This window comes from Hydra vulgaris, chromosome 07 (assembly GCF_038396675.1).
Source record: "Hydra vulgaris chromosome 07, alternate assembly HydraT2T_AEP".
In the NCBI taxonomy this organism is placed as follows: domain Eukaryota; kingdom Metazoa; phylum Cnidaria; class Hydrozoa; order Anthoathecata; family Hydridae; genus Hydra; species Hydra vulgaris.
Genome location: NC_088926.1, coordinates 21,900,001 through 21,925,645, shown reverse-complemented (window position 1 = coordinate 21,925,645; position 25,645 = coordinate 21,900,001). Strand labels below are relative to the sequence as shown.

General features: G+C 27.6%; 1 protein-coding gene across 1 annotated transcript in view; it reads left to right on the top strand.

Moving 5' to 3' along the window:
* The window catches only part of LOC105845492 (uncharacterized), a 55,269-nt gene that overhangs the window by 28,244 nt on the left and 1,380 nt on the right, over positions 1-25,645 (top strand). Inside the window, exons 12-20 of the mRNA XM_065801353.1 lie at positions 265-360; positions 4,838-4,954; positions 5,028-5,112; positions 9,794-9,975; positions 14,188-14,274; positions 14,402-14,605; positions 15,291-15,409; positions 20,264-20,398; positions 20,806-20,890. Coding sequence (XP_065657425.1) covers positions 265-360; positions 4,838-4,954; positions 5,028-5,112; positions 9,794-9,975; positions 14,188-14,274; positions 14,402-14,605; positions 15,291-15,409; positions 20,264-20,398; positions 20,806-20,890 — 1,110 coding nt within the window. The remainder of the gene's footprint in view (positions 1-264; positions 361-4,837; positions 4,955-5,027; positions 5,113-9,793; positions 9,976-14,187; positions 14,275-14,401; positions 14,606-15,290; positions 15,410-20,263; positions 20,399-20,805; positions 20,891-25,645) is intronic.

Sequence of the window (25,645 nt, the reverse complement as noted above, 5' to 3'; positions counted from 1 at the left end):
GTCTTTGTATAATAATTCTGCTTATCTTTGGGAGAAGTAATAAAATCAGAACCATGGAATCTTGGAATCAAAGAACCATGTTTGAAAAATGGAATGTTAGACTTGTTTTTGTTAATAACACTGTTGAAGTTTTTTTTAAACATATTTCTTATCTTTATTATTAAATCTTGAAACTTTTATTGGATCCGTTTCTTCAATTATTGGATTCTACTCAAATGTTTTTAATGTAAAATAAATTGTTTATATTTTTTTAAATAATTATAGGTATGCAGTGCTAATGAAACAGAAGTTTCCTATTTTAACGAACAAGTTATTGAAATGGTGGTTCCAATTGTTGAAAAACAAAAAAATATAACAAAAGTAATTTTTTTAAATAATTTTTAAATGTAATTTGCAAAAAATTTGTTTTTAAATATTTGATATAACTTAAATCTATCAAATATAAGTTTTTTCATGTTTTTTTTTATCTTTACACTAACAAATTTAAATATAATAGAAATTTTATGTAAATAAAGTATGTAAGTAATAACTAATAAAATTAGTTGTGGTTTCAAATAAATTTTTTTTTGTTTTAAAAATATCTATTTACAAAACACTTTCGAATAAAGAAAGAAAAAAAAAGTTAGAAGGGTTTAATATGTATTTTGTAAATCAGAGGTAATAATTTAAAATAATGTGTTCTGTAACATCAGACTCTAATAAAAAAAGAAAAGGATAATCCTAAAATTTATTTCCTTTTAACCCAATAAAAACACATTTCAAAGTTTTTTTATTTTTAATTTTTATTGTTTTTTATGTTTAGTTTATTCAGCCATCAATATTATTCTAAGAAATATGCTGTTGTATGATATTATTATTATTATTTAGTTAAGAAATCATTATATTTTTCAAACTTTGGCAAAGCTTGGTGCCAGGTCTATTCTGATGAGTTTGTTTTGTATAATTGCCTTATTTGTAAATAGGCTGATGTTGTAATCAAAATTTTTAAATGTTCACCAATTTTAAATTAAAGGACAATGTTGCTGGAAAGCACATTCCATAGTGCACAAACACGGTATGTGATAAAATAGAGTCTATCAATACAGTTTGGGACTAATTGTTGTTTAAGCATATAGTCATGGTTCCTTCTTAGGTCACATGATGTTGTTTTTAAATGTGGATAACATTCTGGTATATAAAAATCTACTTTTTCAAGTCTTAGATTGATTTTGAATTGTTTTATCTGATCTAATGTTTTTCTCATTTTTTCTAGCTTTGTCAATCCAAATGCTTCCAGTCTTTTTTCATATGTATGGTGTCTAAAAGAGGCTCCTACTTTAGATGCAGGATGTTAAGTTTGGTTTGGTTTTGTCAATGTTGCCACTTAGATGCAGCAATCAAGCTTAGATTGTAAACTGGTTTATAAAATTCTCCTGAGGAATTCACCATACTCTTTGAATGCTTTTTTTAACTTTCACTTTAAATTTTTGCTGCTGCTGCCTCTTCTTGCAATTTTAATTTTAAGTTATTTGATGCATAAACATTGAGGTTGCATTAAACCATGTTAAATTCTAACAGGTGACAAATTCCATTTGACCTAGCAATGTGTAACTATATGTTATATAAAAACACTCAATATTAAATTTTTGGGTGGGCTAGCCAATTAAAAATTAAAGAATATTAAAACTTTAAGTAAAATTATATTTTTGAAATTTTCTGGGGTCCTTGACACCCAGGGAGGTACACTAGCATCAAGTTTTTATTTTTTATGTAGTAGAAATTCTCCAATATGTCTATCATAACCACTTTCCTGTTTTCCACGTACTGAAAAACAAAGTACATACAATAGAATGAAAATTTAAAAAGATAATGCATAATAATTTAAAAAACAATGAATAGAAAGTTTATACCTTACATCATATGTATGTCTTTAAGTCAAATGTTGAATTAATTGGCATATACTCTTCAACTAGAGGTCATAAACATAAAATTGCAGTTTACCCTTTGCAAAATAAATGACTTCCATACATCAGCTAGTTCAAAAATCTATCTTCCCAAACAGAATGTGTCAAATTTGGAATAAACTTCTGGATATTTGAAATTTTGGAGTTTACAATATATATATGTATGTATATATATATATATATATATATATATATATATATATATATATATATATATATATATATATATATATATATATATATATATATATATATATATATATATATATATATATATAAACACACACACACACACACACACACACACACACACACACACACACACACATATATATATATATATTTGTATATATATATATATATATATATATATATATATATATATATATATATATATATATATATATGTATATCTTTAAAAGTCGTTTCTTATTATATGTTATATTTATAAATATATAAATTGATTTTAATAAAAAAGGCAGTGTATAACTATTTTTAAAATATATTTTAGATATAATAATATATTAACGATATTTCGTTGACCTATTGTGGTCAGCGTCATCATGTAATGAAAAAAAGTTACAAAATAACATAAAACCAACCATTTGAAAAAGAAGGCATTAAAAAGCGTAAAATATAAAAACCAATCAAATAATATAATAGTGATGTCAGTTAAATTTTTGTCAAAATTGGTACCCAAGTTTTTGTTTTCACATTATCCCCACCATCTCTATTTAGAACAGTTTGCTCAATACCTCGGGTCGAATTCTTGCTTTATTTATCTCCAGGGATTCTCTAACTTTTCTTAACCTGTATTCTGGAATGACTGCCAAGGTTTTTAGGGTTCAGCCAATCAAAGGTACCACAGCATGTTCTAGAATGTTCTGTGGCTCCTGAACTCGACCATTTTTGATTTTACAGACTCTTTGGCGTTTCGCACTTCTTGAAATGATTTTCTTTTTGGTCTCACTACTATACATGCTTCCGCATAAGCATTTAAGCTCGTAAACACCCGGGTTCGAGTTCGGTGGTAGTTTTGTTTTGTTGTTGCATAGTATGTTATTTAAATTATGAGGTGAAGTAAACATAACTCTGATGTTTTGTTTTCTAAATTCTCTTCCGAATTTAGGGCCAGTAATAGGTATCCAAGGTAGTTAACAAACTGCTTATTTAATTGTTTAGATGTAATATTTTTTGAAACGCGGTCTAAACAGTTTTTGGTTATTTTAATAAGATTACTTTTGTTATAGCCGTTTTCTAAAAATGTATCTATGAGGAAATCAATTTCTTGTGAGAGGTGTTTTTGGGAGCAAATTTGTTTTGCTCTACAAAAAAAAACCTCTAAAGACGCCAGTAATTATGCTTGGGTTGATGTTAGAGTTTGGTTTTATTTGAACATTGGTTATCGCATCTTTATGGTGTATTTGAAATTCATAAAATCCGTTCATTGTATTTGTAATAGATATAACTAAAAAGTTGAGTTGTTTTCTTACGTTTTCAAGTTCAACAGTATATTTTATGGACGGGTTTTGTTCATTTAAAGTTTTAAGAAACAGTTCTTGTTTTTCTTTCAAATCGAAGCGAGCATGGGTATCGCCTACATATTTTTTGTAAGTTATTGGTTGGAATGAATTAACAAAGGCTATATTAAGGCCCCTTTTTTCTATATTTTGCTTCAGCCATGGCTACCATCAACGATAAACCAATTAGACCTGAATTAGGTAAAACTCGGATTTTATCTTTGTTTAAATAGTAACACTTATTAAAATCAGCTTATATATATGTATATATATATATATATATATATATATATATATATATATATATATATATATATATATATATATATATATATATACATATATAGAAAGTCAAAGTTAAAACCATTAATTTAATTACAAATTAATCGTTTTTTAAAAAAACAGCAAAAGCGCAAATTTTATTGACCAGAATGTTTTTAAAAACATTCTGAATGTTTTTAAAACATTTTGAATGTTTTTAATAATATAAACAATGTTTTTATTTTTAATTTTTGTAATAAAATGTTTTTATCTTTATTTTGGAATTTATTCACTTTTTAAAAAAACAACAAAAACGCAAATTATTTGACCAGAATGTTTTTAGAAACATTCTGGTCAATTAAATTTGCGTTTTATGTTATTTTAAAAACATTCTGAATGTTTTTAAAACATTCTGAATGTTTTTAATAATATAAACAATGTTTTTATTTTTTTTCATAAAATGTTTTTATTTTTATTTTTTTACTATAAATCATGCGTGGAGTGTTGCTAAATTGACTATCTTATAGCCTGCTGATACAAGGAAGTGCTGCTACATTGACTATCTTTAGCTTGACTCGCAACAGAGTGCTGCTTCATCAACTATCTTATAGCCTGACTCGCAAGGGAGTGCAGCTACATCGACTGAGGGTTTGGTTGGGGCAGGCAGTCTATCAATTAAAAAAAAAAAATTCTGGCCTATATATATATATATATATATGTGTATATATATATATATATATATATATATATATATATATATATATATATATTTATGTATATATATATAAATATATATATATATATGTATGTATGTATATATATATATTTATATATATATATATATATATATATATATATATATATATATATATACACACACATATATATGTATATATATGTATATATTATGTATATACATATATATATATATATATATATACATATATATATATATGTATATATATATGTATATATATATATATTTTGTGTTGATGTTAATTGTGTATATCACTATAAATAATGTGTGTTTTAATAGTGTATAGCAATCATTTTTTAATAAAATTAACTTATTATCAAGTGTATGTATTAATCTAAACTATTTTACAATTATAGATTAAAAAAAAGCGTCAGCCAGAATTTATAACTGAGAAAACATGGTATCAAATTTTCAATCAGCAAAATAAACAGCTGTCTATTGAAGAGTTTGTTCGTTCTAGTAGACTTATTTTTGTGAGTACTGTAATAAAAAATTATTATTTTTTATTTTAATTAAATATTTACACATGTTTTTTCTTTATTTCAGATCATTTTTATACAGAGTGGTTGTTCGTTTTGTAATCTATCAATGCCTGTGTTCAAAAAAGTGTTACACTCACAAAAGTTTCTTAGTAAGGATATTTCATTATGTATTAATTAAAAGTTTTATATTTGCAATTTTTGGTCTAAATTTTATAATTTTCATTTGCTGGTACAATTCAAATTCTGCTTCATGTAACTTCAGGCAATTCAAATTCAAATGGATGAATCTTGTCATTTTATGCTTAAATGCCATAACAATATTATAATCAGCATCATACAACAAAGTTAGGGCAACTGTCACACCATAAAAAAAATATATATATATATATATATATACATATATATATATACATATATATATATATATATATATATATGTATATATATATATATATATATATATATATATATATATATATATATATATATATATATATATATATATATATATATATACAGTATTGGCCATTAATAACATTCCATCATGTTATTGTAGTATGAATATAAGTTTGAAATTACATATTTTAAAAATTAAAAGAGATTTTTTCTTCAATTTTTTTTATTCAAATAAACCGAATAATTACTATATAAATTTATTATAAAGTAATAATAAAATAAAAAAATTAAAAACTGAAATATTGAAATGAAAACAAGTGTTCATATGTATCAAAAAAAAAATGTGGCCAAAATAAACAAACCACATCAACAAAATTAACTAACTATAAGAACAAAAAAAAATTATAATACACAAAAAATGAAAAAAAAACAAAATTAATATTTTGTTGATAATCCTTTAGCTTTTAAGCATTCATTGATCCGTTTCGGCATGGAATTCACTAAATTCTTAGTAATATCTTTTGGAACATTATTTAGTAATTTTGTTACTTCTTCTTTCAGCTGGTCCAGATCTTTTATTTCAATTTTACCAAGATTGTGGTCTAACCAAGACCACAAATTCTCTATGCAATTGAGATCTGGACTATTGGAAGGCCAAGACATGACTTTAATGTAGTTTTCTTCAAACCATTGCTTGCAAATCTTAGCAGTGTGACATGGAGCGTTATCTTGTTGGAAGATAATTCCCGTGTCTTTTCGGAAAATGTCAATATAAGGCATCAAATAATTATCCAATATGTCTAAATATCTTTGAGAATCAAGCCTGCCATCAAATAGTTTGAAGCAACTGACACCTTCATAGTTCATGCAGGCCCAGATACCTATACTGCCACTACCTTGTTTTTTTCTATACATAGAACAATCTGGGCGCATTCTTTCATGTGGCATTCTTCTCAGCATTACTCGGTTTTTTCTTGAATCAACCTCATTGTTCATTTCATCGCTGAAAAGAATGTTGTGCCACATGCTCTTAGGCCAAATTTTTCGAGCTAAGCACTAGTTTTTCCTTGCTTTCCGATGTTTTTTTGATAGACGGGGTTTTTTGCAAGCAGCTCGCCACATGTAATTAGGTTTTTGTAGTACTCTTCTAATTGTTCGAACACTAGCAACAACACCAGAAGCATACTGCCATTTTCGACTGAGATCAGTAGATGATAACTTTCTACTTTTTTTCACTATGCGAATAAGTGAACGTTCATTTCTTTCATTTGAAATGGTGGGTCTTCGAGGACGCGGAATATTTTCAATTGTTTTGTATTCATGATATCGGTTGATTATTCTGCTAACAGGTGGATGTGTTTTGTTTAAATGTTTTGCAATTTTTCTCATTGAGATGTTTTGTTCATTCATAGCTATGATTTTAAATTTTGTCATATTATCAATAGTTTTTCCAGTCATATTGATTTTTTTATTGCTGAAATGTTGTAGTTGCTAATTAGATGCTAAATTTTATATTTCATTTACACAAACTTTTTAAACATTTGTAACAATTTTTAAGAAAAACTCTCTAACAATAATTATTAATTTGCAAATAACTTTAAAGTTTTACTCAAAGACAAACGCAATTTTGAAGGAATTTTGAAATAATAGAGTGGATAGTTAATTTTGGCCATTATAAATATTTTAGATTATGAGGTAAGTGTTAAAAAAAACCAGATGATTAGCGCATCGATTGATACTTTTATGAAAATCTATATTTATTTAAAAGAAAATATGATACTCATCAATTTACACTTTTTATATTTGAAATGAGTCAAACAATCATTGATTTATTATCAATCAAAGTCGAATAATATCAAAAAAACCATGGTGGATTGTTATTAATGGCCAATACTGTATATATATATATATGTATATGTATTGTATGTCATCATCAGCCACTGTGTATTATTCGTTACGTAGAAACTGTTTAAAAAATACAAGTTAAAATTACGGTGTAATGAATTCTGATGCTATAAAAATGAATGTAAACAACTTTTGATGAAACTCACAGTTTCATGCCTTTATTATGTGTATTATTCATTACATAAAAACCTTTTAAAAAATACAAATTAAATTTATGGTGGAATGAGTTCTGATGCTACAAAAATGAATATAAAGAACTTTTGATGGAACTCTCAGTTTCATGTCGTTTGGCAATCATCAGCCATTGTGTATAATTCATTAAACTGTATAAGAACAAAAAAGACGTCAAAGATTTTAGTGCCTGGTGTAGAATTAGGATAGTAAAAAATTCTTTGAATGCTGGCACTTTGATATTAATTCATATCTTTTAATAAGTATATTTTCTCCTCTGTATGATAATATATGAAATTCCTCGTGGAGACAAAGATTACAAACTTTTGATGCTTGATTGTAGGGATGAATATATATATATATATATATATATATATATATATATATATATATATATATATATATATATATATACATACACATATACATATATACATATATATACATATACAAAAGTTTAAGAATTTAATACTGTAACTTTTAAATACTAAATTATATAATAGTATTTCACTTTTCTGAATAGTTTCAAGTCATTTCCATTTTTGGTTCATTTTTAAAAGCTTAAAGAGTGTCAAGTGTTACGACCGCCACTCTCGCAGAGTTGCCCATATATATATATATACATATATATATATGTATATATATATATGTATACATATATATATATATATATATATACATATATATACATATATTTGTATATATATATATATGTGTATACATATACATATATATATATATACATATATATATATATATACACATATATATATATATATATATATATATATACATATATATATATATATATATATATATATATATATATATATATATATATATATATATATATATGTATATATGTATATATACATATATATATATATATATATATATATATATATATATATATATATATATATATATATATATATATATATATATATATATATATATATATATATATATATATATATATATATAATACTGTATTCAATCTTTATCAAAAAATGATTTCCGGAATTTTCGAAATTACATGAAATAAAATTCGGAATTCCAATATAATTCTGGAATTGCAAAAAAAAGTCGTTAGAAAAAAAAAGTTTATAAGTATTTCAAATTAATTGAAATTAAATTTTTTTGAAGTATCTCAGTAAAACAGAAAAAATTCAATAAGAAAAATAAAATAATTTTTTTAATTCTGATTTTTTAAAAAGCTTCTTAACATGCACAAGTTATCCAATGTCGTATCACTAAGTCTTGACTTGATTTTTATTGAAAATGTCCCAGCAACGGAAAAAGCTCTCTCTGCTGCAGCACTTGAAGGAGGAATACACAGCAGGTTGTTGTAAATATTTTCCAAAAGTAGTCCACGCAATTCACTTTCGTACCAAAATTTAATTTTATTTCGTATTGTTGATTGAAATGATAGTTTTTTTAAAGTTCTTGTTCTTGGGTGTAAAAGTGACTGTTGGATTTTCTGCTATAGCGATTTCTTTAAGGAGGATTCAGTTTTACTTTCATTAGGTTCAAGTTCAGATTCATAATTAGTTGAATCGACTTCTGGAGAAGTTTCATTGTTAAGATGTTGGGCTAGGGTTAGAATAAAGTTATTTATTTCCGCTAAAATGTAAATAAATAAAATGAAAATAAATAAAATAAACAGAAATTTTTTTATGAATGTTTTTTCCCTTTATCTCCATTATGGAAATAGAGGGTAAAAAATCCAAAAGTCATGTTATAAAAATGATGTCATAAAAACAACCAAAATTTTTGGTGGTTTTTATAACATCAATTCCATTTCCCATGTCTATCCACATTCCATTTTTATCATCTTCTTCATTAGTAAGATTTTCTTCATTGGATTCAAGATTTAGGTCACTTTCACTATTATATTCTTCTTCCTCTACTTCAGTGTGCTTTTTATAGAATATACTCACGATAGCAATTTGAATTGCATATGAAAGACATAAAATTTGTTCTCAAGGTAGCAATCTACCCACTTTTTGCATCATTGAGGCGCCGTCAGTCACAATGTACATAATATAATTGTGAATATTTATTTGGCAAGTTTCATACTTCTTTTACAACAACTTTACACAACCCTCAGCCACAAATCGGCCATTAATACAAGACAATCCCAAATTCTAAACTCCTGATCTACGTTATCTATGTTAACATTCATAAAATGCCTGTTGCAAGAAGAAGTCCGCTTGTCAAGTGTGAAACTTTTTGAATTATCCGGAATTCAGTTTCTTTCTATTACTCATAGTTATAGAAATCAGATCAGTTTTTTATTTATTTAGGTATTTTATTTATGTCTATGTTTGTTTTATATATTTCTTTCTGATTTTTTAGATTCAACTTCAGTGTACTTGATGAACTGCAGTGAAAACAGGCAAATATGTTTGAAATATAGCATTACAGGCTATCCAACAATGATTTTATTTCGGATATTGACATTAAATGTACCTTCAACTTGCTTTGAAAACAATTATCAATCAGAGGTCACTAGTGTTGACTATCATGGATATGTTGAGGTAATATTGGTATTAGGAATTGAAAAAAAAAAAAGTAATAATAGTTATATCATATGTATTTTTTTATATATTTATATTTTACTACACTATACAAAATTTATACCATCCACAATGCTTATCACAATGATGAAATTTTGCATATGAGTCAAGCTATTTTGGTACTGCACTTATTTGCTTGTTTAGTGTGTTTTATTTGCGTTATCACCTTTAGTGTAATTGTGATGGGAGTTAGAGAAACATTGAAAATTTAGGTTACTTTGAGTTTTATATTCCATTTGTACTTGCAATTCAGTAAATATTCAATTAATTATTGGCAGTTCATTGAGATTTTTTTTTGAACATCTTCGCTTCCAACAAGACTGCAAGCAACTACTATTAGAGTTGGAAGTTACTGGAAGAGAAAAGATAAAGATTGTAGAGCAAGATAACGATTGAAAGTTGACTTAAAAGATTGCAAATTATATAAATCAGGAAAGCAAGATGAAGGAAGTGAATTCCAAAGAACTGATGTTCAAGGAAAAAAGAAAAAGAAGCAACTTAATGACGATGTGATAATGGTTGGAGGTTGGGCGCAAGTGCAGGTCCATATTTACAATACGTTTTTGTACCTTGTCTAAAAGAGAAAGGGAATCATTAGAAGATCCGCCCCAGATACGGCAGCAGTATTCCATACAAGGCTGGATTTGATATCTATAGAGATAGAGAATATAATCCGGAGTAAGAAAGTGTCGAGCTCAATAAAGAATGCAACCTTAGCAGATGCTTATTTTGCAACAGATTTGATATATGGTTTAAGTAAAAGTTAATCCTAGAAGATGAAGGGTAGATGACTCATCAAGTACATTACCGTTCATAAATATAGGAAGATCTAAATTATTGCAATATCGATTGGCTGAAAAAAAAATTGAGTTTTATTTGTATTGAAGTTCACCAGCCACTGTGAGCCTCATGCTATTAGAAGTGAGATCTTTTTTAAGCTCCAATGCCCCCTCCTAGCAATCAGAGAGTGTTGGCTTTTTATGATGGCAAGAAGAAATGGTAGCATCATCAGCAAACAATGCCACCTTAGATGTGAGAATATTTTGAAGATCGTTAATCGTAAATTAAAAAGAGTATAGGGCCAAGGATTGAGCCTTGAGGAACCCCTGAAGTTACAGAATATGAAGAAGAGTGCTGTCCATCGAGGACAACTTTTATACTACGATTGGAAAAGAAGGATTTAATTATTTTAGAGATTTTACCAGATTTTGTCAGAAGAAAGCTTATGGAGAAGACAAGCATGCCAAACTTAATCAAAAGCTTCTGAAATATCAAAAGCGATAGCCTTAACCTCTCCACCTTTATGTAATGTACGATAAAACCTATCGGTTATTACTGTTAGCAAATCAGCTGTAGAACGAGAAGATCAAAATCCATATTGATGATCAGAAAGTAAGTTATTAGATTGAAAGATTAAGGTATTGTAAGATGAGAATTATAAGATGAATGTTATAAGATAAAAATTATAAGATGAAAGATTAAGTGTTTGTTAATTAAAGATTCAAAAACTTTGCTTATGATAGGAAGAAGACTAATGGGATGGTAGTTAGGCGAATCAGATTGCACTCCAGAATTATTGAAAATAGGGATAACAGATACCACTTTCCAGCAGGCTGAAAAACAAGATTCTGATAAGCACTTGTTAAATAGTTTTGAGAGTATAGGCGACAGGTCCGGAAAACACTTCTGCGAGGCAATAACAGGTATGTTGTTTGGACCTAAGCTGAAGAAGAGTCTAAGCAGAAAATCACTTTAGATACAGGTGCTGAAGTGATACGAATGTCAAGCAATGGATCAACCTGTTTGACTGCTAAATCAGGTAGAACACAACTAGTGGAATCAATTGATGAAAAGTTCTTAGCAAACAATTTAACTTTGTCTTTAGATGAAGTGGCAAAGTCTGGACCATACAAGAGAGGTGGAATAACAGTTTTTCCCTTTTTATTGATACTATTAAAGATTCTTCAGATGTCACAAGAGCCTAATTGGTGTGATGAAATACGAGATTTCATGACCTGAGTATAGCTGGCTTTGGTGTTTGACAAAACCTTTTTTTAGTGGTTTTTAGCAGTAATAAACAGTGGTCTGTTTTCTGGAGAATTGTTTTGCTGATAGATATGGAAGTAACAGTTTCGATTGGAAATTGCAGTAGCATAATGTAAAGAAAACCATGGAGAAAAGTGAGGCTTGACCTGGAATCATAGAAATGGAATAAAAGATTCCATGCCAGTCTGAATCCATGAAGTTATGTAAGAAGTACATTTTTCAGCAGGACAATTTCTACCCAAGGGCCATCACGAAAAAAACTCATGGAAAGAGTCCCAGTCAGCTTTAGGGTAGTTGTAAGAGGTACAATGATTGAGGGATTCTGATGATGAAGAAGAATGTGATAATAGTTTTAGAGAGATCAAACCGTGATCAGAAGCACCTAATGGTGAATGTGGAGAAACTGAGCACTGACTAGGATCAGAAACAAGACATAAGTCAAGTAGAGAAGGTAAATAATTCAGGTTGTCTGGAAAGCGAGTTGGAAAGTTGACTATTTGATTTAGTGATTAAGAAAGGCAAAAATTGTGGGCTTTAATGCATGCAGAATCAATGAAATTAGAGCCAAACCATTGGAAAAGAAGGATTCAATTATTTTAGAGATTTTACCAGGAGCCAAGTCACCAACAACAGCGATATTGGCTGATGGATAAAGAGAGAGGACTGGGTCAATTTGATCAGAAATAACATCAAAAAGAGTGCAGTCTTGAGATCAAAGAGTGCGATGTAGAACAAAGAAAAAGGCAATAGAGTGAAGTGGCGCTAAATGAAAGCACATAAAAGAATAGTCTATGGATTCAAACTTAGTTTCCCAACAAATGGGTGAATTCTTATGAATATAAATGCCCAGGCCAAGCATGTGACTATCGGAGTCTTTACGAATTAAAGGAAGATAGCCATCAACACTAAGATGACAAGATGAGACAGCTGAACTCAAATAGTCTCACAAAGAGCAACTAGGTCTGGTGAACTTTGCTAAGACTCAACAGAAGAAAAATTACTTCGAAGACCACAAATATCAGTGAATAATAGGTTTAGAGAACTTGGTGATGACAATGGTTTTTTGTCTTTTATAGTTTTTGGTACTTTATTCATTTTTAAATTTGTTAAAGAACAAATCGACTCAAAGCATAGACAGTACTCAGTACCCTGTTTATTAGCCCAAGCAATTGCCTCATTACTATTAATTAACCCTAAGCTGTAACAAAAGCTCCATATTTGGCCTTGAAAATGCTACCAAAAGTACAAACAGGGACACCATCCATGTGCAACATGGCACTGTTAATGGGGGTGTTTTGAGTCAGAGTTGACTTCTCCTAGCCTTTGCCTAAAAAAGCACATCCTACAAGGCAGCAGGACATGAAGCAGGTTGTACTGGGTTATATGTTACCAGTAGCAGGATAACCTGACCTGACACTGGTGAAAATAAAAACCTGACCTGATATAAGGTAGAAAAAAAAAAGAAACTGACAAAATTTTGATAAATGTCAAGAAATTTATGTGTTGAATAAAGTGACAATGTTCATAATTTTAATAAAATTTTATTTAGTTTCAGTACTATTTAAATGAAATGGGTTTGATTGGAATGGGTTACATTTTTGTTCCATTTGTTCCATTTGTTATTGTTGAAATCTCCAATATTCAACTTAAAATTTGCTTCAAAATTAAAGAATATTTACTCTCAAAAAAGTTTACTCTATGCAGTAACATACGATAAATATATTACTTTTCATTTTTATTTTATTTTTTTTGTGCTTTTTTATAAAACTGATAATAAATTTCTACTATTGCACTTAGATTTTAATAATGATATCTAAGTACAAATGTTATGATAAATACGAATAAAAATGACAGGATTTTAAACAACAATGCTGTGATGTTTTTTTTTACATGTTAAGTTAGTAATGATTTAATAAACTTTTCATAGCAAATTAATATTATGTTGTTTCTACATGAATGTTGATACTGATGCAAGTTCATTTCATAGTCTTATTCCTTATTTTTTCCTTAAAAGTTCCTTGCATTTTTTCATAAAAAATCTTTAACATGAAAAATGTTTTACAATAAAATTGTTTTGAAGTTCTGGTATATAAATGCACATATATTTTTAAAAAAATATTTGTTCAGTTCAAACCAATCATGTCATGGTTATCAAAGATGAGCCAGGAAAACGTTAACTTAGTAGCAGGAAAGCACAACATACCAGTTGAATTAGTAAGTTTTATTAAGCCATATAGCTGATTTTATTTTTAAAACTTCATTGTTCTACTTTTATTACATAATAATTTTTTGATGTTGTTTCAATATTTTTATAACCAACTTTTAGTTTTGATTGTTTCAGGTGAAAGATGTTCGATTAATTGCCCAGTTTTACACAAAGAAGTACATTCTAAAATATATTCCTCGTTCTTTACATGGTAGGCTTATGCCTTTTAAGTGTTTTATGGATTTATGTGAACTTCTTTTTAATCAAGTTGAATGCTTTGGTACACAAGCAAATGATGTAGAGTTTAGCAATAAAAAAAAAGAACTGTTCTTGGAATCTGTAAGTGTATTTTAAATTCAGTACAAATAACTTGAATTTTTTTAATGGAATATAATTTAGAAAACTACATTTTATAATGTTTATGCAAATATGATTAATTCTATGTTAAGTTGTCTGTTTTAGTGGGATAGTTAAGTTGTTGTAAGTGACTGAACTTAGGTTATGTCCATACGTTGTTCTATTATTAAAGTATGGTTCTATTATAAAATATGGTAGGAAGGAGACAATATTGTTGATCCCAGAGAAATGAAATCTAAACTTAAGAACTGAATTAAGTCATAGAAACGAAGAATTTTGGATGTAAGATACAATTAAATGGATTAATTTGGATGTAAGATACATTTAAGTATGACACTATCCGTGATCTTATGATCATTATTGTCCAGACTTTTTTATTACACAGATTTGGAATGTATTTATTATACAGATTTGGAATTATAAAATTCTTATTGATCATAATAATTTTAAAACCAAGCAATTTTTTTTTTCTAATCTTTTGGATTTGTATTTAAAAAAATAAAATAAAACCAAAATGTCTATAAATGAAAAAAATGTATTTAAAGTTAATGTAAAAAAATATTTTGCATGTGTTATTGTTTGCATGTGTTTTTGCTTGTACGTGTTATTGCTTGCATATGTTATTGCTCACATGTGTTATTACTTTCTAAGTTGATATCTTGTTTAGCTATTTTTCACAAGAAAAGATGGACTCAATGTTACAATATTTCAAACTGGACTCCCAATGAAACGATCTTTAGATGCTGACCATTTTGGAAAAGGCATTCCATTTCATGTCACACACAAGTATGTAATATGTTTACAAATTATATTAAGTCTTTTTCTATGTTGTCCTTTGAAATACAAAATTTGAGATATAGGTTTGAAAAAATTGAAAGTATAAATTAATAATGAATTATGTGTAAATAAGTAATAAGGAGGACCTAATGTTATTTTTTTCTTTGTTTAAAGTTGTTTTTGCTGCTACTATCATTCTATTGATCAATACATTAATACCTCAATCATCAACCCATTGATATCTCAATCATTAACTCATTAATACCTCAATCATCAATTCATCAATACCTCAATCATAAGTTCATTGATATCTTAATCATCGGTTCATTAATATCTCAATCATAAATTTATTAATACCTCGATCATCAGTATATTAATATCTCAATCATCAATATAATACCTCAATAAACATGTTTCTATGCCATGCATTAGTTATTTAATAACTGTTTATATACTGTTTGAGGTTAGCTTTTCTAATCACGGTTAAGCCAAATTATACTCTAATTCTTGATATTTTCACTAACTATGAATGCTATGGATTTTATTTGAAAAAGTTTTTTCACTGTAGCTACGATTTTTGTGGTTGTAGTTTTTTTATAGATTACAGGTATAGTATAACATGGCTCAAATTAAGTTCAACTTTATCTACAGATGTCCAAAGCTGTTGACCATGGTTATCCATTATTTTGAAAATATATTGTAGCATAAGCTGTTTTGTTCTAATTTAGTTTGCCATTTTGCTACTTGTTTAATGTTATTCTTTTCAACTTGTTCTTGATAAATTTGTTTTGTCAATTTTTCCCTGCTTGTTAAAGTTTGTGTTAAGAACTTGAGAGCATTGTAACAGCATTTTTTTTAAAAAAGAAATAGTGGCTTCCTTACTGTAGTGTCCCTCTTGGTCCTTGGGAAGGTGACAAAATAAAAAATCTTTAAAAAAGTAAATAATGTAGGGGCATGCATATTTATTTTTGCATTTTTCTTATAGAATTTAATTAAAACTATAAAAAACTTAACAATGTACAGCAATTATTAACACCAATAAATTATAAATACTTTATAACAAATCTGCCTACAGTTCTCTGCCTTCAGTTTGAAATTATATGATGTACATGATATTGAATCATTGGCTCTTGAAAAATCCTACTTGTGATGTATTCAAAAATTTTATAATCTTTTCAGATACAGCTCAGTTTATTAAAATGTTCTTCAGAATGAAACAGCTATCATCACATAAGTCTTTTGTTATGCAATAGAGAAATGAAGCAATCAAGCTTCAACCAGGGACAGATACAGACCCTTTAGTATGGAAAGGGGTGATTTTTAGCTTTTTTTTCATTCATTTTTTACATTTTTTTAAGTTAACACATAAAAGTTCGATAAGAGAAAGATCTGGTGATTGGGGAAGCCATTTCATTCTATTCAATACTTGATCATTCTCTAACTTACTCAAGTAATTCTACAAAGTTTGATGAATTGTGTAAATTGTTATCTTCTTGAAAAATGAATGGCTCTCCAATAATTAGACTTCCTGAAGGTATGACTTTTTATAATGTCCGAATACACTTCTTTTGTCAATTTTGCTTCTATTTTTACAATGTCAATTGTAGTATTTCCTCCAAAACAGCCACATTTCATCGGACAAACAATTTTTTTTCAGAAACAAAGATTTGAAACTTTGACTCGTTGGTTTAAAGAACACGTTTCCATTGATGTTTTGTTATTGATGGTCCATTTTTTGTGTAATTTAGCTCATTTCGGTCTTTTTTTATTTAAAGACTGAATAAAAGGTTGCCTTGCAGTTATTCTGCCGCCACGCCCTGCCTCAATCAATTGCCTCTTCCCCGTTGTAACAGATACCGGAGCTCTTAGAAAATAATATAAAGTATAGGTTAATCCGGAGCTGTTAATAATCTATTTTGTTTACTAGTATTTGTAATTTTTCTGTCTTTGCTGCAGATTTTTTAAGTGAGACGACATTGTCGAATTATTTCAGTGCAGTAATTGGACAAGTCAAATTACACCTGCATGTAAAAATGACTATATTTCCAGTTTCTTTTTTCTTTTTTATAATATTCTAAACTATCAGGCTCGAAATCTTAAATTTTTTTTGCTATTTGACCCATAAAACATTTTTCTTTTACAACGTGAATATTGCAGATTGTTTTTCTACAGTCAATTCTTGTTTTCTGGCCATTTATCATGTAATAATATCAACAATTTATGCAAATTATTAAACTATTATATAAAAGACTCAAAATTTATTCCAGCAAAATTATAACACAAAAATAACCTCTTAAAATAAAATATGCTGTAATAGTTGAATGGTTGAATGTTTATGTTGCAGGTTTACATTACAGGTAAAGGGACCTTAGAGTGTAGTGTGACCTCAAAACCTCGGGTTTTAAATTAAGCAATATAAAACCCAAATTTTTCTATTAAATACTAAAAGCCATGAATAATCTGAACTTACGATATAATGTTAAGTCATAAAGAAAAAAAAGTTTAATATTATCCTTAGAAAAACATTCTAATTTAAAAGACATTGAAGAAAGTCTACTAGCCTTTAAAAAAATTTTTTTTAAACAATTTTAAGTTTTTTGGCCTTCTGAAAATAAGTTTGCAAAATATTATCAGAAACATTGCTTCATGACTCTAAAAACATTGCTAAAAAGGTGCGTGCACAAAATAAATCTAGTTTTCTTAAAATCACCTATTTCAAATTACCTAGCATTTTGTGGTGCTTTTCCTAACATTTTGAGGTACCGATGAAAAAACTATACAATAAATTTTATTTATTTATTTTAAGAATTACAAATTTTTGAGGTACCAATTCAAAAAGCTATACAATAAACTTCATTGATTTCTTTTGAGAATTGAAAATAAAATGTAACATAAACATTATTTCAAAATCAGTGGTAATGGAATGATATGTTGTATTCTAAAGAAATATGAAATAGGAAAAAAGTCTCCTACATTATCTTCGTCAGATTCAAATTGAAGGCTTTTTTTGGTTCCTCTTTCACATAATCATTTGATCATAATTGGTTTTGAACCTGTTTCACCTCAGCATGATGCTTTACTGCATGTAGATTTTAAAATGTTATGGCAACATGAACATTCTCGAAACTTAGTTGCAGCGCAAACATTCTGGACACATGTAGGCTCTTCCTTACATTTATAGAATGCCTAAATTTGTTGTTGTTGCTTCGATTTTTTTTTCTTTATTAGCTTGCTTCTTTTTGGCGATGTCTTTCTTGCTTGATGAGACCGTTTCTAACATTTTTTCTCCCTCCATTGAGCAATGAACCTGGGTAACTCTAACATAACCTAAAGTGAACCTTGTTCACTTTATGTGTTACTTTAGTTACAGGTAATAAATTAGGTATTTCTTCAAGTGATTTGATTTATCAGGTATTGTTTGATAAGCTTCTATGACTCTTTCATGTTTATGTTTCCAATAGCTTGCTGAGCCATAACAAACATCTTTTAGAGATAAAACTGATAGTGCTTATATATATATAGTGGTTATATACATATATATATATATATATATATATATATATATATATATATATATATACATAATTGATTTTTTGACGAGAAATTTTTTGACGTGGCGTTCAAAAACAATTATAAAACTATAACTATTTGCGAGCATGGTTTGGTTTTTTAATCTTTGGGCTCGTGGTTGTCAAGCAAGAACTTGTTTTCGTGACGGCACTTAGATATAGTTTCTGTTTGTTTATTTAATAATTTTTGCATACCTTTGTATGATATTATGCAAAGTTTTTCATGAAGGCAAAGCAAGCATTCTTTTTTTATGTTTCTGTAGGCAGTGACTTGTTTAATTATTGACCAAGTTGATTTTGGTGTTATTTTTAAGATTTCTTTTATCTGCCATATATACTTTGAAAGGGTGGTTGAATTTTTCATCTTTTTATTTGTGAAGGAGTGTTTGCGGTTAGCCCATCTTTTCTTCCATTCACCTTCTGCTAGGAAAATATATACTTTTTCTAGGGTGTTAGGGGGGTTACTATACATTAATAAATAACATTAAAGGCTCTCTCTCTCTCTCTCTCTCTCTCTCTCTCTCTCTCTCTCTCTCTCTCTCTCTCTATATATATATATATATATATATATATATATATATATATATATATATACACATATATATATATAATAATATATATATATATAATAATATATATATATATATATATATATATAAATATATATATATATATATTTATATTTAAGGCTGTTTTGTATTATAATAATAAATCAAAATATTAAAAAGATATTTCAAATAGAGCAATATACATATATATTAACGAAGAAAAAACAACTTTTTCTATGGTACTTTAAGTTTCATGCTTATACAGCAATTATCAGCCATTGAATACAACTTCAAAAACAAAACAAAAAACGCTAAAAATTACAAAATACTGTGTAGTGGGATCTTAACGTCCCTAAGACATAATTGATGGCAACCAATTTGTTTTTTCTTTGGTTGCCATCAAGTATGTCTTAGCGACATTAAGATCCTACTACACAGATTTTGTAATTCTTAGCGGTTTTTTTTGTTTTTGAATTTGTATTCAATCGTTGATGATTGCCGTATCGGCATGAAACTTAAAGTACCATAGAAAAAGTTGTTTTTTCTTTGTTAATATATATATATATATATATATATATATATATATATATATATATATATATATATATATATATATATATATATATATATATATATATATAGTTTATTTTATAACATAATATAGTTTAGATAAAAAGGAAATCTTTATTTTTAATATCATTATTTTATTACATTTTGTGCGATTATCAAGTTTTTTCTTTGTTAAGATACGATATTTCAAGAAATTTTAAATGTGAAGATAATACTACTAAGTGTAATGAAGTTGCATTAAAGTTTATAAGAGAACACTCTCGGCTTCCTGTCACTTATTTGACTTCTGCATTGCTTCATTCACACCAAAAGTAAGTATTTTAAAATACTTGCTGCTTTTATATAATAGGAAAGGTGAGGCACCTTGGTAAAATAAATTTCAGATACAAAACAGTTGAATTGTGGGTAAGGTTAAGAGTAGCTCCTAAATCTTTGTTGGTTTTCCTAAAGGTAGTACTACAATAAAAGTAATCAGTTCTGGTCTGCAAAACAGGTAAATGCCAGCAAGGACATCTTGGTTCAAAATGTTACTTCATCTCTTTTATAATATCATGTTTAAAAAAGTAAGTGCTGTTATGGAACCATGATTCATGAACATTTAATTTGAAAAATAAACAGTTATTAACGACAATCTTTTATTTACTTATTTTTGTTTTATTTACTAGTTTTGCATTATGGTAGTCTCATGAAATGTACAATTTTAATCTTTGTTTTATAGGGGAATGAGCTACCTTTGGGAGAAACCAGTACTTGTTGCCTTTGCTCATACTGATAACATTACACAAGGATCAAAATTTTTGGAGGTTTGTTTTTAAGGCTAAAACTAATTTAATGCTTTTTTCTACAGGCAGAACACATTTTAAATGCTTTCTTTTGTAAAAGTAGCACACCATCTTATTGTTACTAAGCAACACACCATCTTATTTTTACTAAGCAACACACCATCTTATTGTTACTAAGCAACCATTTTTTAAATTATGCCATTTGTAACTATCTTAGTTTAACTTTTCAGTTGTTTTGCTTTTGTTTTAAATGAAGCTATATATTTGTTGAAATTTCAAACACTGAATGCAATAGACATATTTTCATGGTAAGATATATAACGTTGTAAATGAATTGGTAAGATGAAAAAAGTGATAAATGAATGGATACAACTTTATTCTTGGTCCTTTTGCTAAATTTTTATAAATTTTCTGGGACTGCCAAATGATTCAATTATTGAAAAGGGCCATGATTAGTTTTAGGATGAGAAGTTATAGTCAGCAAATGAAATAAAAACATCTGATCGTCAGTGTTCATCAAATCTAAGTAAGTATCTCAATCATGGTCAGCCATTAAATGTTATGAATAGCAGTGATGTGAAAATTTATTTCAGAAATTATTAATTAATGAATTTCAACATTCAAAGTTGATAAAGTATACAGAAACTTCAAAAAAAATTTTAATTCTTTTTTTTTTCTTTTCAATTATTGTGTGTATTTGATTTTTGTAGATGATTGCATAAAAAACATTTAAATAACACTCAAGTTTTTTTTATAATGCAATTTGTTTTAAGTTTCATAAACTTTCAATGTTTATAAAGTTTATAAGAGAACACTCTCGGCTTCCTGTCACTTATTTGACTTCTGCATTGCTTCATTCACACCAAAAGTAAGTATTTTAAAATACTTGCTGCTTTTATATAATAGGAAAGGTGAGGCACCTTGGTAAAATAAATTTCAGATACAAAACAGTTGAATTGTGGGTAAGGTTAAGAGTAGCTCCTAAATCTTTGTTGGTTTTCCTAAAGGTAGTACTACAATAAAAGTAATCAGTTCTGGTCTGCAAAACAGGTAAATGCCAGTTGATAAAGTATACAGAAACTTCAAAAAAAATTTTAATTCTTTTTTTTTTCTTTTCAATTATTGTGTGTATTTGATTTTTGTAGGTGATTGCATAAAAAACATTTAAATAACACTCAAGTTTTTTTTATAATGCAATTTGTTTTAAGTTTCATAAACTTTCAATGTTTATAAAGGTTTATTAACTATTAATGTTTATGATGGTTTATAAACTGTCAATGTTTATGAAGGTTCAAGTATCAACTGTCAATTAGTAAGTGGAAAGGACCCTGGCTAATAATGAGACTTTTTGCAAACCCAGCCCCAGCCCCGGCAAAATTATAAAATTTAGCAGGGATTGATAGCCGAGACTAGAAAAAAGTTTATAATACTTTTTATGTTATAATTTTATACCTACATTTACTATTTATTAAATACTGGCATTTATTTATATATTTTTAAGCTCTAATTTACTTCCAACAAAGTTGCAAGCAACCACAATAAGTTATGAGTTACTTTAAAATAGTGGATGGAGTTTCAAAGCTAGGAAAACAGTTAACTGAAGTCTTTAAAATTTGTAGGTTGTATAAAAAAAGAAAACATGAAAATGGGTAAGAGTTATAAGGTTTTTTGATGTGCAAAGAAGAAAACTGAGTTAATAAAAGTTTTTATAGCATGAAGGGACAGATACAATAAAAAGATGCAACTTGTTGAATAAGAAGCCGAGTAAGAATGAGTTTTGGTTTATCATAATAGAGATGATAGCTTGTTTGAGCATTGACCATGATAGTATTTGTAGAAAAAATAAAGAAATGTGATCTTACCACAATGGGAGAGTGGCTCAAGCTTGACAGGTAAAGCAGGTCTAATTACATCTACAATATGCTTCTAGACTTTGTCTGAGAGTAAGAGGATTGTTATTCGTCATTATAGGAATACCAACAATATTTCAATAAGTAAATGCAGTAAATAAATGAGTTTTTTGTTTAACAAAAATCGTGGATTTTAACTCCAGACTTAACCACTGCAAGCCTTAGGCTGTTACAGAAGAGAGATCAGATTTAAAATTGACTGTTTGTTCTAAGCAATCAAAAAGTGAAGACTTTCTGTCAAGACTAGAGTATTAAGTTGAGTGTGGGCCTTCAAGAATAACTTTAATACTGCAGTTTGAAAGAAATAATTTAATAATCTCAAAAACTTTATTTAAAGAAACTAATAACAGAGTGAAGAATAATTGTAGGATAGTTGGAGAGTTTAAAGTGTTTTCTAGAGTTTTTAAAAAATGGAACCAGCCCTAGTTATATTTTGTCAGCCCTGGCCCAGGTCAAATTTTAACCCTGGTTGTTTACTACTGTCAATGTTTATAAAGGTTCATAAGCTATCAATGTTTATAAAGGTTCATCAACTATCAATGTTTATGAAGGTTCATAAACTGTCAATGTTTGTGAAAGTTCATAAACTGACAATATTGATAAAGGTTCATCAACTGTCAATGTTTATGAAGGTTCATCAACTGTCAATCTTTATGAAGTTTTATTAACTATTGATGTTTTTTGAAAGTTACATTTTTTCATAAAAATTTTTTATTCTAAATTTAAAATAATCAATTTCAATAATTAAAATAGTTAATTAAGCTTTTTAAACTCACTCAACTACAGATCAATCGCACTTACTTACACTTCATGCTAAGTTATAAGTGAAAAATTATGCAGCACCTTACTTAGATTACATTCTAATTGAATAATTGTTTCTAAATAAATATTTAATATACAAATTGATTAAACAGCTGTATCATTAGCTGCATAAGTTGAAATATTTTTAAACTGATGATAATGATATATACAATATGAAATATACAGTAATTATATATTCAATAATGATAATAACAAATATTATGATTATTGTTGGAGTGAAGTGAAGTGTTTGAGTGTAAATGAAGCCAATATATCATAATGGTAATCAGCCTGTAAAAATTTACATGATATTAATAATAAATTATTATATTTATAATAAAAAGTAATTAGTAAAAATAAATAAGTTTTACATTTTGCCTATTTGGAGTCTAATCTCTACAGTTTTAAATCAAATATAAAATGTTTAAAAACTTAATGTTAATCTCTCTTAAATTTAATGTTAAGCTCTCTTAAATTTAATGTTAAGCTCTCTTAAGTTCAATGTTAATGGTCTTAAACTAATTTCATTTTATTGTTAATTTTAATAGCAAACTTACTAGTTATGCATTAATAGCAAACTAATAACTTTATTTTTTGTTACCATAATATGGGATGACACTAGCCACCCGGGGTTACTTTGGGTCATTGAGCAAAAAAAGATTTAGGGAGCCATAAATCCCAACCTATTATACTTTTAGGTATTTTAATTGTGCATAATGCAAAACAGATCACAGAAAATTTAACAGTGCACAGAAAATTTTCTGCGGTACAGAAATTTTTTCAAGATGGCCTTCTAACATGAGCTTTTTTTCATATTTTTGAAAACCAGCAAAATTCTTAGTACTTAGGGCTTACTATGGTGATTATAAGTATTGAAGTTATTATTTCTACTTATTTAAACCTTAATTAACAAGGACAATTACTGAAATAAAAGCTATGACCACTATTTTTTTAAGAATAGAGGTGGCCATAGTCAATCCGTATAATGAGGTCAATCATGGGGTGACTATAGCCAGGGTGAAAAGTTGTTTTTATCTCAATTAATTGCATACAGGAAACTTTTATTCATTATTTTTTCTATTAACACAATTAGAGTAATTTTGTTTCTTTTAACTCACAGAAAAAATCACCGTGAATAGGAAATTAATGGAAAATAAGTCCAAACCAAAAAGTCGACACTACAACTCAACAGCCACTGAGACTTTACATCTTGCATTAGAAGATCATAATAAGGACTTTCACAGCATGAGGTTTGCAAGAAATATGGCATTGCAAGGTTAACATTCTAAAGTAAATTAAAAGACAAATGTGAAAATGCAATTTCTACAAGAGGTAAACCAGGTGGGCAAACATTACTGTCTGATGTAGAAGAAGAAGTAATAGTGCAACATTTGCTTGTTCTGTCTAACTGGGGATTTCCATTTGACTTCCATTGATCTGCATAGGACAGTCAAACGATACATGGACCAAGAGGGGAGAAATGAATCAAAGTTTGAAAATAATTTACCTGGATAGGATTGTGTTTACAGCTCTATGTGACACCTCAAAAGTTCTATAAAAAATATACTACGCCAGAATATTAGCAAGAAGAGAGCTAATATCAGTAAAACCACTATTGAATAATATTTCACACATTTGCAAGCAAGCATTGTTAATGTGTCATCTAACAGTATCATCAATTATGATGAGACTAATTTAACTGATGACCCTATTAGGAAGAAAATGGTTTTCAAGCAGTTGTTTTGACAGGAAGTGCTAGAAATAAATTCTGAGTTTTACGGTTTTAATGTTAAGCTGGCTTAATATTAATAGAAAACACAATTTTTTTACATTTTAGAAAATTAAAACAAAACAATTAGATGCGTATAAATCATTTCCAATTGTTTTCGCTACTATTTAACTTGATAGTTTATATTTATAAATATGAAAATACAAAAAAAAAAAAAAAATACATAAAACATAATAATTATTAGCAAATTTAAGATTTTATTGCAGTGAAACATTTCTCAAAAAACGCAACTTTTTGAACAGTTCCCAGGCTCCTTTTTAGTCATACTTTTAGTCA